Here is a 17,663-nt window from a genome sequence, read left to right as displayed (position 1 = left end):
TGTGGTAATCAAAGAGGCGACACAAACACAACTAGGAGCGTAAATTAACTCCTTTGAGACGTGTGATGTATGATACAATATACTCAACTAAAGACACCCGTGGAGGGATTTTCAGCGCTGACATTAAACATCAGCGAGCAAATGTCAAGGAGACAAAGAGAGAGAGTGTGTGTCTGTGTGTGTGTCTCTCTCTCTCTCTCTCGCTCTCTCTCTCTCTGTCTTCTCTCTCTCTCCCCCCCTGACACACGCATGCCCGTTGTCATCTGGCATGTCACTGACGCCATGATTTAAAACACCATTGTGTGCATTGGGGGAATTGCATGAGGGATGGTGAGACACAAGCATGCTGTTATGCACCTGTGTCTGCTGTGGTGCATGCATTTGTATGTGAATACACACAGAGAGACACACATACGTCCATATGTCCACAAAAAAACAAAACCACATACACACACACATACACCAACCATACACACACGTCAATATGTCCACCAACAAGCAACACCACTTACACGCACGCACACACACACACACACACACACACACACACACACACACACACACACACACACACACACACACACACACACACACACACACACACACACACACACACACACACACACACACACACACACACACACACACACACACACACACACACACACACACACACACACACACACACACACACACACACACACACACACACATCACCAGAACATCACCAGAGTGAAGGGAGAGTGAAGGCAATTACCAGTGGTCTTTTTCCAGCATGCTTTATTTGCAATAACTGTCACCAGCTCAGCCCTGTCCTCCTTATCTGATTTTTATGAACATACTCATATGGATTATGGAGATCCATGAAAGCCCCAGCCGAGCTGTGTGTGTGTGTGTGTGTGTGTGTGTGTGTGTGTGTGTGTGTGTGTGTGTGTGTGTGTGTGTGTGTGTGTGTGTGTGCGTACGTGCATGTGTGTGAAGAGTGGCACAGGGCATCGGAATGCTTATGTGACACTCAGTCTAAGTGTTAGCTAGATAGCACTCTGAGAGAGAAAGAGAGATGGAGAAAAAGAGAGGGAGTAGAGGGAGAAGGAGATAGAGGGTGAGAGAGAGATAGAGATAGAGAGAGAGATAGAGATAGAGAGAGAGGGAGGAATAGAGAGAGAGAGAGAGAGAGAGAGAGAGAGAGAGAGAGATAGAGAGAGAGAGAGAGAGAGAGAGAGGGAGAGAGGGAGGATGGTTGCGCCCTCTTAGCTCCTCGAGTGTGACGTGATTAGAACGCCCATCACGCAGACGCTGTTCTAATAATCTCTTATACTCTCTCTCTCTCTCTCTCTCTCTCTCTCTCTCTCTCTGAAAACCTGAAAACTACCTGTAGGAGGAGAAAACCTGAGGGCATCAGTATGACCTTAATCATTAAAGATGCACAGCCACCATGAAACGGGTGCAGAACACAAATAACTTTTAACACATTAATTGCCAAAAACGAGAATTCTCGTTTCTGTGCCCCAACCGTACAGTGCCATAAACGAAGATTCTCGTTTCTGGGTAGTTTTTCCTTTTTTTCTATTTTAATACGCTATTCAATCTCAGGGAGCTGTGTGTTGCCTGAAAAATGCATACTGGGAATCCGAAGGTGCAGTACCGGCCGCATCCTACCAGGTGGCGGTATCGAGCACCATTTGTAACATTGTATCCTGGGCTGTGGAATGACCCCAGGTCTCGGATTTCATTTTTTGTTCTCTGGGAGGCACACAGTTCTGCCAGTTACATCGAAGCCCGTCAACTATGCCCGATCCGTATGTTATGGTTGTTTATGCCGTAGACCAAATGGGGATTGGATCTACCAGATGGCAATCAAGAAATTGGAATATTCTTTTTGGCTTACTCCCGGCCGAAGGTAAGGGCGATTTGACCGTCAATTCTAGCTTGATCCTGCAATGCTTTCATAGCGATCGGGCTGATAACCGTTTTTAGTGTTCAATGCGAATGCCGTTACTGACGATCGAATAGTCAGAAACGACCCCCCCCCCCCCCCACCCTTTCATGCCTTCGTGACGGAACATAATACCTATAATGTGGATTTGAATCCGGAACAATAGCGGGTTCAGAGGAGGAACTCTAGCGTCTACAATGTAATCGACGTGTAGGGCTATAACTCAGCATTTCATGGATTACGGTAGACTGCTCTAAAACCATACTTATATTCACCGCGGTATAACACGGAACAAATGGATGGAATTTTTTTTTCTTTTTTGCATCTTGACCGGAAGAAACCCAGTGTTAAATGACTATAGTACTGTATCCATAGCTATAATATAGAATATGGTTATAATTTATAGCTCTACAAACAAGGTGACCGTTTACATGGGGTTAATGGTTGGCATGAGGCAGTAACTTCCCGGAAGAGGCGTGGCACTGGAAGTGTTAAAGGAACACGCCAACCTTATGGGAATGTGCTTACCGTCTTCTCCAGAATGTGCTTACCGTCTTCTCCAGAATGTGCTTACCGTCTTCTCCAGAATGTGCTTACCGTCTTCTCCAGAATGTGCTTACCGTCTTCTCAAGAGTCCGACAAGAAGATAGATACCGATTTCCTCTCTCTGTGTTCACTAGAAAGCCAACCGGCTGCGAGCTAGCCTAGCTTAGCAAAAATGAATGGAAGCGGATACGGACCACTAGCCTAGCTTAAAACTCCAGTAGATGTGTTTTTGGCCAACAGCCAGGCAATTGATATCAATCTTCTTGTCTGACTCTGGAGAAGCACATCTCGATCTCCCATAATGTTGACCTTTCCCTTTAATCTGCACCACAGCATACCGCTCCAAGACATACTGGAATAACACCAAGTAAGGCTGAAAACAATATCTTTCCCGCTACTACTAAAATCTCCTGAGAGCTCATTCATCAATGAAAAGTAATTCATGGGACCAGCGGCACCATGACTGATAGGGATGAGTAGCAGTGACCAGCGGCACCATGACTGATAGGGATGAGTAGCAGTGACGGATGATGACAGCAGCTGATTAAGTGTCGACGTGACTGTGAAGGATTCTGAGCTGCTTTATTGACTCGAGAAGTAGAGAAAAAAAATGTGTTCCACGTCAAGGAAGTCGGCGAGCTGATAGATAATCATTAATAAAAAATGACGATGTCAGGCTCATGGACCGGCGTTCATTTAGTCTTACGATTCTAATCCCGCTAAGAGGACTCTTTCCACGTGGAACGCAAAGAATTGTGGGATGCAATACCGACAACAGCTATTTAATTATTCTGACAAGGTGCCTTTAATCCAAAACAATATCTCCATAATAGTTATGCTTTAATTTGTCATCAGCAGGTCAAAGGAATATGGGTGAAACGTGAAATGTGTCTCTGAAGCGACTGCTCCACAGTTCAAACAGCTCCTAGGGCGGGTTGACGACCCCAGTGCCAGGCTGACTTTTATGGGTTGGGGGGTTGGCATTGGGGCCCTTTGCCCTGTCGAGGTGCCGTGATGCCTGTGCCCACTGTCAGACTCACTGAAGGGAGATTGGACGAGGGCACGAGCCTCAGCCATCTGCTGCCCCACAGCCAAAGTCACCCCACATGACTGGGAAGAGAGTGTAGAAATAGAATTTGTGGCTGAATGGGAGTTTGTATTGGGTGGGGAACGTATGTGCGTGCGTACATGCTGTGTGTGTGTGTGTGTGTGTGTGTGTGTGAGTCTACTTCCAGTGTGTGTGTGTGTGTGTGTGTGTGTGTGTGTGTGTGTGTGTGTGTGTGTGTGTGTGTGTGTGTGTGTGTGTGTGTGTGTGCCATGCGGCCTGCGTCAGCCAGTGAAAAGTGACACAACAGAGAGTAGAAGTTGATGTGATGGGGGGGGGGGGGGGGGGGGGGGGGTGGCAGGCTCCCCTAATGGCCCCCAGGTCAGAGGAGGATAATACTGTTCGGTCTGATAAAACAGCCAGGCGAGCCGTCTCCGTCCTCATGTCCCCGCCGGCCGGGACAAGGTATTATCAGCCAAAGGGGCCCTCGGCCCCTCAGCCTCTAACTCAAACAAAAGACAGGCTGGATGAAATCACACTCGGGATAGAAGAGTGTAAGGGGGGGGGGGGTACATAGAGATAGGCAGTGTTGGAGTTAGACAGACGATTTGCTATATGTGTTCAAGAGGGACGATTAAGGACTAGCGATATGTAAATATATGCACCATGGAGAAAATCCAGTGTTAATGTATCTGGGGACTTAAAGGAACATGGCAACATTATGGGAATGTGCTTACCGTCTTCTCCAGAGTCAGACAAGAAGATAGATACCAATCTCCTCTCTGTGCGTTCAGTATAAATCTATTTGACTGCAAGCTAGCTTAGCTTAGCACAAATGAATGGAAGTGGATACGGACCAGCGGAATATACAGTATGTATGTATGTATGTATGTATGTATGTATGTATGTATGTATGTATGTATGTATGTATGTATGTATGTATGTATGTACAGTATGTATCAGGCACGTGCCGTGAACTTTGAGATTGGGTAAGCATAACAATATTTTAATACACTTAATTACACATTGTGCCAAGCACAAATGCTATGGATGAGTGCAGTGTCGAGGAAATTAATGTGTACTTTATTTCCCCAAGGGGATCAATAAAGGAATATCTTATCTTATCTTATCTTATATTATTTGTACCATGGGCTGAACCTGGGTATAAGATGATGCTGAAGATAATTCACACCAGGCTGGGTCAAAACACTTCCCATTCCAATCTATTCAAAATGCACACAGAAATAGGACTGGACTGAAGGTGAATGTGATGCTAGGCTGAGCTATAGGGTCTGATAGGTGTGTGAGAGGGAGGGAGTACTGACCACTTCTCTGGGTAGCAGGGGGTCTTCTTGGCGGAGCACCAATAGGTTGACGGTCCCTCCCATGGGCGTGGCCCGGAGCAGAGCCACCACCTCCTCCTGGGTCTTACCATTCAGGTCCACCCCACTCACCTGGACACACACACGTCACACACACACATTTGAGTGGACAAACACATGAAAATATGCATGCACACATGCACGTGTGATGCACAAGCTCACACAGACACATGCACGCACGCACACTCACGCACAGTGGATAAAAAGTTAAAACAATTACCTTGACTGCAACTAAGGGACTGACATATGCCCTGAACATAATAACAGTTAGACAAAGACTGCCTTTGAGCCCATTTAAATTGGATTTAAACATTAGTTATTCCTCCAAAAAAACAAATGCTCCCAGATTTTCATGTCAAAGTGAATACGCCATTGTCAAAATATTGCTTCATAACTTTTGTTCAGCAACTCAGAGCCATAGTTTAATTATACCCTCAGGGCACATATGTGACTCATTTCAACAAATAAGCCCATTCAATCAAATGTTTTTACTCAAGGAAAAGCTGCAAGTGTGTGATTAGCCTCTGATGTAACACAACAATAAGTAAACATGCTAAGTGTGGGGGGGGTATGTAAAAGTGATGTCACAGCTCCCACCTCCTGCAGCCTATCGCCTGCCTTCAGTTGGCCATCTTGGATGGCGGCTCCTCGGGGGAGAATGTTCTTGACGTAGATGGGAGCGCTGCCACCGAGGGGGACGTCTCTGGACGTGATGCTGAAGCCAAGACCCTCCGGGCCTGAGGAGAGCAGGACAAATGAACTAAGTTAGCACTTCAGTTAGGATACATTTAATCAATGTCTTCCAATTAAAAGTTTCAAGTTTTGTTTCATTTGTCACATATAAGGTACATGTACATTATAATGAAAAGCTTGGTTCTGTATGACCCTCCTGAAATTGTGCTTCATACAGTTAAAAAAAAATTGTTAAATAATAAAGACCTATATTATTTAGTAAAACACTATACAAAATATACAATATACAATACATAATGCAAAACAAAATGCAAACATTTGGTAGAGAGGTAGTACAAATCCTTTAGTAATACAATATGGTGTAGTGTTAAAAAGGGTTTAAAGGGTTTAAAGTGAATGTTAAAGTAGGAGTGTTTAAAGTGAGTGTGGGCAATGAATGTAGAATGGATGGGTTAGTGTTGCAGAGTCTACATTGAGCATCCTGATGGCCTGGGGATAGAAGCTCCTTCTGAGTCTCTCTGTACTGGCCATGACACTCCGGTAGCGCTTGCCTGACTGCAGCAGTGCAAAGAGGCAGTTGTTTGGGTGGCTAGAGTTAGCATCACTTTTTAGCACACACAAGCTCATGATGATATGAGCTTGTGAACATCAAATCGCCAATATTGGCTGGCTGGAAGTGTCATTAGAAAACCAAGCCTAAAAATCATACTGATATCGCAGGCAATGTTCTTTTCTGTGTCCATTGTCCTTTTTTCAAGAAGTAATTTAGGTTGCCAGTAGTTGCAGAAGGTCAGATTCAGGTTAATATTAGAAAAAGTCACCATAAAAAAATACCACTTCGACCGAAGTAAACCAAACTGGCAGGGAGAATATATTGTAATTACATGCTGATGATTATGTAACTTGTGATTTATTACCACTGTAGTGTTTCATGTTTTCTAACCTGCACATTGACATGCATTCTTAGCGAAGAAAATCTTTTCCATGTGTCATTTGGAATTTGTACTTTTGTTGAACAGCAGTTCCTGAGAGAAACCTCCATTTATTCTTTTCCTCTAGCATTTTCATTTAGGTTTAAAATGGCAGCTCAGTGAATACAGCAAACCCATATCAAGAGAATACCAGTAGCGATAATGACTACAGTTTCCAGGGGCAGCTAAATGTCAGAATACGACAGAAGAATGTATGCTAAAAATGTAAATGTTCTGCCATGATGTCAGTCCCAAGGATCGGCTCCGTCCGCAATGTCTTTCTGCTCCCTGTCATTACATACCACTGTTACATGAGGAACCAATATGCAGGGATCAAATTATAGCCTTGACCGTGTTCCGAACCTCCTATACTTAATAACAACATCCTTACTTAGTGCCTGACATCTTGCCATCAGGGCGTGGTACTAAGCATAAAAATGAAACGTGTCCCTGGTTTCTAAATATAAGGTCAAATCTATAAACCAAAATTGAGTGTTTGCGATATGCGCACGGCGGACGGCCAGAGCCACCCGACGCATGCTATGGCCAGGGATTAAAGAGCGGGTACAGACCAGAATAGCTGTAGAGAAAGGAGCGGTCGGTACCTCGCAGAGTGCTTTCAAACGCTGTTCGATAGCAGCAGGCGCTCAGAATGAAGAGCGATCTTTGCCTCGCTCCTCGGATTCATAAAAAGGTGATATTTTCTACAATATATCAAACATTTACAGATGGAATACTCACAGAATACAGGGGGGCAAGGGGATGTACAGTAATAAAAAAGAAATACATAAATAAAAAGTGTCTGAGAAAACAAAACAACGCAATAATATTGGAGTATCAATATCTTAAGAGTCACACAAAGGCTGTTTACTTTGGGTTGAAAGAATGACCTTTAAGGTTCATCAGTTGGATATGTATTGTCAGTCTGGGGGGGGTTATAGGCAAATGTAATAACTGTTAAAAAAGGGTTCACCGACCTGACCTTTTCAGCTGACTACACCTGAAATCTGCCAAATAAAAAGCAAGACGGAGGCTTTTGCAAATGTCACTCAGGGTATAAAGGTACACCAAAACAAATTGTGTTTGTCGAGTTAGTCTTTGACAAATACTCCCCCTGAGCGGAAGATGAGTCATTAACAAGTGTGTTCTGAGAGGCAGACTATAAATAACCCAATAATCAGGGGTGTTTCTATAGCTTGTAGCTGCCGGGTGGTGTAGTACGGTGGTATGTGGTTCTTCTCTGTCGCTCCAGTCAGTGATTAGTATTCATGTCAGAGAGGTTGCTCATTTCACAGAGCAGTCATTCTCTCTGATGGTTCATCATGACCTACTTTCCACTGTCAAGTCAAGTTTGTCTGTCTGCAAATTCTGTCTGTCTGAATGGCTATGAGTCTGTCTGTTTGTCTGTCTGTCTGTATGTCTGTCTGTATGCTTGCAGTGTAGGTGGGTCTGTCTGTCTGTCTCTGATGGTTCATCATGACCTACTTTCCACTATCAGTCAGTTTGTCTCTCTATCTGTCTCTCTGAATGGCTGTGGGTCTGTCTGTCTGTCTCTCTGAATGGCTGTGGATCTGTCTCTCTGAATAGCTGTGGGCCTGTCTGTATGTCTGTCTCTCTGAATGGCTGTATGGCTGTCTGTCTGTATGTCTGTCTCTCTGAATGGCTGAGTGTCTGTCTGACTGAAGAATAATGCATGACGCAGGGGCTAATTGTCTTTTTTGCCTCCGCCAAGTGACGTAAGTTACACACATTTTTGATTTGGGGACATTGAGATGTCTGGCAAGCAAGCCAGCCTTTTTGTCAAACATACTGTCAGATCATATTCACAGTTTGTGAATACCATATACCGGTAGGCAAAGTTATTGACAGGGGAGGAGAGGTTTACCTTCGGGGATTTCTGCCAGAAATCCAAACAAGCACATTCATTTTTAACTGTGATGAGGCTCTAGCCATGTAGTATATAGAGAAGTATAACACGGCCTGGGTGAATACTTTTCAATATACTGCATGGCTAACCGCTTAATGCACACATAGGTCAGCTCAAGATTAATCACCTTCTGAATTCATCCACTACACAACCTTCACTTCATAATCCCTTCACTTTTTTTTTTAGTTAGCGTTTATCGCTTTTTACTACTGGGCAGTCCAGTAGAGAGAGAGAGAGGAGGAACGGGAGACAGAGTGGGGGGAAGACATTCGGCAAATAACGACGGGTCCGGGAATCAAACCCGGGTCGGCCGTGCCGCGGCTCAGCGTGTTATGTGGTTCGCCACTGGGGCGCCCGTTACCAAGCACGTTTAACTAAAATCCCCATCCCTATAGCTTACACGTCGTGGCCTCACACAGCGCCAACTGCAGATGTCAGCATCTCAAAGAATGTTTTTCTATGAATGACAATATTTGAGGAGCCTAATAATAGCAACATTTTCATATTTGTGCGTGTTTTACAAGGAACATCTAAAAGTTGCATAATCCTTGCTGTTTTACAGAGGCCATCAGTGGACCCTGTCGGTAGCACTGATGATGGGATCGTTAGACGTTAACCTCTTGACAGGCGCCCCCAAAAGTGGCCAGTTAGTTTTAGTTTTTGAGGACTGCATACTTTTTTTGCAAACCAAAATACTATACTTTATACTTATAGCACATGCATGAGCCTGGTCTCTTTTGAAAGATAACATTCTGGAGTTTCTGATACAATACATTTACTTTTAGTGCTAATGAAATAGAGTAACATAGGTCTGAACTTGAGTTGAACTTGAATATTTTTTTTCTGTAGTAGTTGCAATATCCAAAAGTATATTTCCCAAAAAATTTGTATGGCTGAAAAAACACCCTAGATCCATAGCCTGACGTATTGTGTAGTACATTTCATAAAAATCTGTTCAGAAATGAGGATCGATTTTGGTAAAATGAGAGGGGAAAAAAAGGTCTGCAGGTTTCCATTTTCTCATAGACTCCAATGCATTGGGCACATTTTTTACTTCCTGTTTTCGCTCGTGACTTCTCACCTAGATCCCTGATTCGCTTATCCCCACCCATTGGTTACAACCCTGTCCAATAATCTTCGAGATCGCCTCACATATCGGCATGTAACTCGAGAACCGCTGAACGGATTATGTCGCCTGAACTTTAATTCAATATTGTATTACAAAATATGCACATCCGAGCCGCTAGAGGTCGCCTAAATGGTGTGTCACGCCGGTGGGTAAATCGTCCATGTGGGCGTTGCATGTTAAGAGGTAGTATATAGTGTCTCTCCGGCAAGGTTTACAACAATGTTGTTGACCAGGTAGGAATGCTCGCTTACATCAAACACCATGGATTGTTTTGCACTACTGTGTTTTAGGCAATTAAGCACGCAGTATTATTATTTTGGGGCGATAAGATAGAGCTAGCGAAGCAGATTGGTATGTGGAGGTATATTGCATAACCCCTTCATATTATGGCACATCCCGTTCTCGCAATTCAACAATGTCTGTACTTGAGGCTATGACTGACCATGCCTATTTAACGTGAAAAAGAGTTATTGATTTAGCGACAATGAGATGTCTGGCAAGCAAGCCAGCCTTTTTGTCTACTGTCAGATCATATTCACTGTTTGTTAACCATAGGCAAAGCTATTGACATAAAGGCTTATCACTACGACTTACATTGTCACTGGCATCAGTCAAGTGACAGGTGGTTGTCAAGCAGTTGCTAAGGTGGTGCAGAGGGACTATAATGCATGTCAGCAGTGAGCATATTTCTTTATATTTTAAAGAAATTATATTTTTTGTCTTTGGCAAGTGGCCATGGTATAAGCGGAATAATCAACTTGTAGGTGTGTGTTAAATGGTTTAAAGGCACTTTGCAGAAGGGCACTCAGCTGCATGGCGGGTGGTTCTTTGCCTAAAACTGTTTAACGCACACCTACTTGCGGATTATCCTTACATAATCATAATCAATCAGAATCGAGTATTCACCCGGGCCATGGTATAATAAACCTTATAAGATTATGTTTGTCTTCATGAATGTAACATTATTTTGAAACAAGCTCACATTCACACACACATTGAAGATTCTGAACAAACTCTAATGGCAATTTGTAGTCTGTCAAAATGCAACCACAACACAATTGTGTAACATAATATGACAGTACAGTACAACACAAAGAGAAGTTTGATGGAAATCATCCAGTGGATTCAGAGACAGATAAGCTGTATCATATGGCATCTGTTTCACCCCTCTTCCCAGCGTTCTGCTTCAGTCATGTGTCCCCCATGACAGCCCTGTTCTCCCTCCTCCATCCTGGCCTGCAAACAGCCTAATTAGCAGAATCAAACTCCTTCCTATTAAAAGACCCCGTCGTTAACGGGCTCCGATCAGGCAATTAGGAGAATGCATCTCTAATAGGCCTGCAGTAATTAACCAATGACGTCTTTATTTTGGGTAATAGGAGAGCAGGATAAAAGTAATTGTATCCCTTTCTGGATTAGTCAGAATACTGGCTCCAATAAGCCAATTAGATAGTAAACACGACGCAAGGCAGAGAAGCACATCAAAATGGGACTTAATAGAGTACATATGTCCTGTTTTTCCAACTGCATTATGGGATTAAGGCACTCTTGTTTATTTGCCATGCAGGCTCTGCTTCTGTCACTCCCAGTTTGGAACAACTTGGAACAACCGAATCAGGATGATTAGCATGAATCAGCGTTAAAAATGTAAAATACCACTTCTGGTTTGCACCCAAAATGGAGTAGCCACAATTCTAACATGCTCTGGATATTTTAGCTTTTTGCTTTTAGTAGGACCTCACATATTGCATATTCTAGCTGCATAACCAAATGCTAACGGCTAATGTTAGCACCATCTGCAATTCAGATCCTCCATTACTTATTATTTATTTATTAAAAAGGATCCCCATTAGCTGATGCCAATGGCACCAGCTAGTCTTCCTGGGGTCCGAAGTCCCACATATCAATACATACATTTATATATACATACACACGCACACATAATATATATGTATACACATACACACACACACACATACATATACACGTATACATACATACACAGTACACTACATATATATATTAGAGCTGGGCCGGTAACGGCGTTAACGTGCTGCGTTATCGCGAGACTAGTATCGCGCGATAATATAATTGACGTCGTTAATCTTTTTCTCAACGTTAGGTCTGTATTGTCCTTAAATACTTGCCGTAGTTCACAGCTGTGGTGCCCGGAAGTGATTGCACGTATGTACCGGAGCTGTAGTCAGAATAATGTGTTAAACTAAAGTAACTTTAGTGGTCCGGTAATCATTGTTATACAGGTGAGGTTAAGAAATCCTCAGGATATAACACAATTCGGCGATGAGGACGTCTGAATCTGCGCAATGCAAGAAAGAAGAAGTCCGTTGAGAGCTTTGTTTACATTATTAACATTAGCTTAGCAAGTTAGCATGTTAGCTCACGTTGCTCACGTTGCTCTTGGAAACATCTACAAGAGGAGGAAATCCACTTTACACACTAAAGGAAGGATCGACTGGACTATCGTGAGTGTTTACAACATAAATGGCTTGGGTTATTTGAAATATTGGACCGTTTGATGACAATGTTGAGCAATAGGAAATGAAAATGGGAGACCCTGATGTAAACAAGACAAACGTCTTTCTCTGGTCTGCATCCCCTTAACAATTGTGTGTATTGAGCCGTACTCAGACTGTAGTAGCTGTTCAGTGTTCTCTTGGATGTGGACCTGAGACTGCAGTAGCTGTTCAGTGTTCTCTTGGATGTGGACCTGAGACAGTAGCTGTTCAGTGTTCTCTTGGATGTGGACCTGAGACAGTAGCTGTTCAGTGTTCTCTTGGATGTGGACCTGAGACAGTAGCTGCTCAGTGTTCTCTTGGAGGTGGACCTGAGACTGCAGTAGCTGTTCAGTGTTCTCTTGGAGGTGGACCTGAGACTGTAGTAGCTGTTCAGTGTTCTCTTGGAGGTGGACCTGAGACTGTAGTAGCTGTTCAGTGTTCTCTTGGATGTGGACCTGAGACTGTAGTAGCTGTTCAGTGTTCTCTTCATTCGTGGAACTGTTACACTGAGCTTGCACTGAATTTGTTGAGAAACCTGCTTCTGCAGCAGTCTGTGTGTGAGCAACCAGTCGGCAGCATTGTGAATTCAGAGATTCACTAAAAGACACATTGAGAGACAGGTTTGTGTGTGGATTAAGAAATGAAGGTGCATAGAAGAAACTACTGACAGAGAGTGATTTGACACTGGAGAGAGCTGTCAATATCAGTGTAACAATGTTAATGGCATCAAAGGAAGGGCACAGCAAATTATTACAAAAAGAAGAGACATGTTCATGCTGTTGAACAAGGAGATAGAACAGCTAGTGACTCCTCAGATGAAGAGGAGAGGATACATCTCCTCCTCTGGTCATTATTTGGGTAGAACACACATATTTTGAATGCCTTTGGCAGATTTTTTTTTAGCCATTTTAATCTAGATTAATCTAGATCAATTCCAGGATTGCAGGTAGATTAATCTAGATTAAAAAAAATAATCTATGCCCAGCTCTAATGTATATATATATATACTGTGTATATATATATATATACACACACACTATACACACACACACACACACACACACACACACACACACACACACACACACACACACACACACACACACACACACACACACACACACACACACACACACACACACACAAACACACACACACACACACATACATACGCACACATACATATATATTAAGTATATGTGTATGTGTCACCGGCACAACAAGCAACAAAGAGAACACACTTCTTCAGCTAGTTAAAGCAGAGATGGGCACCTCTCGTTAATTATCGGGCGACATAATTAAACAAGAGGTGGCTCGTTTCCATGCTGAGATCAAACAACACCACCAACGCTGACATTGCCAGTTCAGAGCTAAGGTGGCGTCTTTGCACTCAACACAGACAGAGGCGGCCGCTGCTGTTCGGGAGATTGAGGGCACTCAACTGCCATGAATCTAGTATCAACGATTGATATCAGCTTTGGTAGGGACACTTAATACAAAATTATCTTTGCACCAATTTGAGTGTAAATACTGAATAAATACTGAGCTACAAAGAGCATTACACGATCTTGATGACTGGTTCTTGAAATTAACATCCTAACCTGTTACATTTTGCCTACATGTGCACTTGCTGCATACAAATTTATAGAAAATCGGGTCCAAAAAAACAAGAAGAAATATTTCTGCCTATGACTTTTATATAAGTATATAATAGGATAATCGCTTGCTGATGCAGCTGTCAACCTACACTTTTGCAACAGATAAAAAGGCTTTGTTTTGCAAGACCGCAATGTTGTGAATAATGTTGTGAATTATAATACTAAAAATACAGTTTTCAGACTGTAATTCTCTTGGTATGTCCCTAGCGTCCCTATATATAAGACTATGCCTACGGGAGAGTACCATTTTGGAACTCAAACAGGCAATCGGGAAAATAAAAAACTGGAATGGCGTACTGGGGAATAGAAGCCACCATCCGAATTGGAGGATTATTCGAATCCCCGAGGGGGCAGAAAATGGCAAACCCACACTGCACTCATGGCTTAATTTTTTACCAAGGCAATGAAATAACTGACTCTCTGGTGCTAGACTGCACTCACAGATCGTTGGCTTCTAAACCCAAACCTGGCAACACCCCAGACCCAATACATGTGGTATTGCAAATATCATTCACAAAGAAAGTCACTCTGTGCCCTTGACGTTTTAGCAATAAACAAATTGATATTTTATTTTCCATAAAGGATAGGCCAGATGTTAGCAAATCCCCTCTCTGGGAATCCCTCAAAGCTTTTATAAGAGGAGTGATTATTTCATACACCTCTTGGGAGGACAGGACTAGGAAACGGTACAAGATTATGACACGGTATCTCTGGCCAAATTCAACAATTGGACTGTAAGTACTGAACTGCTCCCACAGAGTTTGACAGCCTACTATCTCAGCCTGTATGAACATTCAGATAGCTCCAACAGATTAGACGGTTCATGGCCTCTACTCTGATCATGATGGTCAGATTTCTGAGTAGGAGATTATGAATGAATTTAAACAACTTTATTCCTGTCTCCATTCCTCTGAGGTAGTCCATGACCCTTCTAAACTCTATTTTCTCTTTTCCTTTCAGAGCACACATTTACCTCAAGTAGGTGAATCATTCATGGAGCAATTTGAAGAACCTCTGTCTATGGAGGAAGTCAGAGCAGCCCTTTACAATATGCAAAATGCAAAAGCTCCAGGACCTGATGGATTCACTGTTGAATTTTTCAAGATATTTGAGGACACATTGTTTTTGAGGAACCCTTGGTCGAGGGCCACCTTCCACCAACCTTTCATCAGGCTTTTATTTCTTCATCTTTTTCATCCCTGTCCCTTTCACAGGGTCGGATGGGAGTATGACTTCTGTCGCCACCATATCCGCTCCATTACGTCCTCCATCGTCATCCCCAATGCTTTCATGTCAGGCCTCTATTTCTGTTCTACTAAAAAAGGATAAGGATCCCCTTAGCCGTGGGTCATTTCGTCCTATAACCGCTTTTACACCGGAGTGTAAATTGTTGGCTAAGGTCTTGGCTCATCGCCTAGAGTCCACCCTACCTTCTATTATTTCTCCAGACCAAACTAGTTTTATTGAAGACATTTTTTTTAGCAGCTACAAGGGAAATTTTCAACACAATATATCATTGTCCTATTGGTTGTGATACTTTTGTATATATATATGAAGTAAACAAATGAGATCATCAACTTTACAACTTATGCCTCACATTCACCCATTCACTCACCCATTTTACACTCAGGGCTCTACAGTGTGACAATTTCACTCGTATTTAGTATGCACATGCACGCACGGTATAATATGCATGTAATAAATAGTTTGTTAATAAACTCTGTGTTACTTGAAAATGTTTCACTGTGCTCCTAAATTTCTTTGTGTTGTGGAAGATATCATCCCTCGTCACATGGTTACGTGGAGGAAGGGAGATACTATTGCCACGGGCAGAGGAGAGAATTGAGGAGTTGATTGGGACTGATAGAATACACCTGTGCACCACGTGATCACATCCCGCACACACACACACACAGAGACACACCTGGCATAAAGGTCTAGGAGAGACAGAGAGAGGTTGAGTGGAGTTGAGGAAGGAGTAGAGATTGTGGAGAGAGTGTGATATATTGAGTTTGTGAGGTGAGAGGTAGTTTGAGGGAGAGGTGAGAGCGAGTAGGTGTTCGTGGTACTGGACCCTGGACTGGCTGAGATACCCCCCTTGTGAAACTGACCCTGGACCGGACGACAAACCTTGAGTATTGAACATTCCCTTTTTTGTACGAGAGCCTGGAACGTGTTTTGACCTTGGACTGTATTTTGACTACTCTTTTGCTTATCGGACCTGTACTTTGGATCAATAAATATCAACTGTTTATTAAAATTGTGCTTGTGTGGACATCATGAAGGAGCCCTACCATGCGGCACGAGGCAAAATGCCTGATCTCCCTCCTTCTATTTGCAATAGTTATGTAACCTCTCACACTCTAACCACATTCCTCACCTGAAATTCATGGCATATCAAGAGGGGGAGCAATATCTAGGTCGTCCTCGGACAACATTTATATGCAAGTTATATGCTGACAATTTATTGTTATACATAACTGATCCTCAGAATACCCTGCGTTATGACTACACTAGATCACTTTAGTAAACTTTCTGGGTATAAGATTAATGTTTCAAAGAGCTTTTTCCTGTCAACCCTGCAGCACATTCTCCATTAATTAATATAATTTGAAGGTAACTATTGAGTATTGACAACTTCACTTACATGGGTGTAGTTGTAGCTCGAAAGATTTCTGATCTCTTTAAGCTTAATTTTGTTCCTCTTTTGGAGAGCACAAAAGTGGCCTTCGAAAAATGGTCTACGATTCCTCTCTTATTAGCAAGCAGAGTGAATCTAATTCAAATCAAAACAACTTGCCCAGATTCTTAAACCAATCCAAACTATACCAATCTTTTTTAACACATGTCTTTTCACATCTTAATAAGATGACTCTCTGACTTTATTTGGAATAAGAAATCACCTCATATCCGTAAGGAATCTTTTACAAAGACCTATATCAATCTGGCTTTACCACACTTCCAATAATACTATTATACCTGTACTATTTTGGGCAGGTAACCTGAGAGCTTTGGCATACTGGCTTCAAACCTACGCCAGCAATGAGGCCCCTGCCTGGGTCCAGATGGAGACTGATGCCTGCCTGCCAACATCCCTCCCAGCTTTCTTGTATTGGACAATGGCTATAGCACCGCACCATACTTCCACTGCCCCCTTAGTCCACCACATCTCTACGTATAAGGGGCTCAGGTACAGAAACACTTTGGCCGGCAGGCCGGCTCCCTCTGTGCCCCAATTGTGGTCAATCATCAGTTTCCCGCCTCGCTTCATAATGACTCCTTCTTGGCTTGGTGTGAGAAGGGTATTGTCTCTTTTAAAAGGTGTTAAAAAGTGGTATCTGCATTTTGACTAACCTTGTCAAATTAGACATTCATTCAAATATGTCAAGCGATTGCATATCCTATTCCTCAGTAATGTTGTCAGAAATATTTGAGTGAAGGTGGAAAAAGATAACTTTTATACACCGCCCTATACCACACTGCTGTTGGTGTGTCAGGCTCACAAAATGTAGAACATTTTAGAACATTCTGATCAAGCTGTCAAATTATGCATTGCAGATCAAATATTAATTTAAATCCAGCAATTACATATCTTATTGGATATGGGGAGACCCATTATTGACCAAACACTCTATATCAGTGAATCAGAATGTAGAGCTATTTAACACTTGTTTTAACAAAAAAGGACCTTTAAAGGAACACCCAACTTTTTGGGAAATTAGCTTATTTGCCATCTACCCTGGAGTTAGACAAGCAGATACATACTATTTTCTTCTCTGTGCATGCATTAGGCTTAGGGAACAGCCACACCGTTAGCCTACAGTAGCTTAGTGTCATTCACTGGAAGTAGGTGTGCCAGT

At 42.7% G+C, this 17,663-nt stretch overlaps 1 protein-coding gene across 1 annotated transcript in view; it reads right to left on the bottom strand.

The window, feature by feature from the left end:
• Positions 1 to 17,663, bottom strand: part of LOC311248486 (partitioning defective 3 homolog) — a gene marked incomplete at both ends in the record, with an annotated part of 47,166 nt that overhangs the window by 20,782 nt on the left and 8,721 nt on the right. The window contains 2 exons of the mRNA XM_084339358.1: positions 4,853 to 4,981; positions 5,507 to 5,646. Coding sequence (XP_084195484.1) covers positions 4,853 to 4,981; positions 5,507 to 5,646 — 269 coding nt within the window. The remainder of the gene's footprint in view (positions 1 to 4,852; positions 4,982 to 5,506; positions 5,647 to 17,663) is intronic.

This window comes from Notolepis coatsorum (assembly GCF_963971535.1).
Source record: "Notolepis coatsorum genome assembly, contig: SCAFFOLD_305, whole genome shotgun sequence".
In the NCBI taxonomy this organism is placed as follows: domain Eukaryota; kingdom Metazoa; phylum Chordata; class Actinopteri; order Aulopiformes; family Paralepididae; genus Notolepis; species Notolepis coatsorum.
The sequence above is the reverse complement of the archived record's forward strand: the minus strand, read 5'-3'. Positions and strand labels throughout refer to the sequence as shown.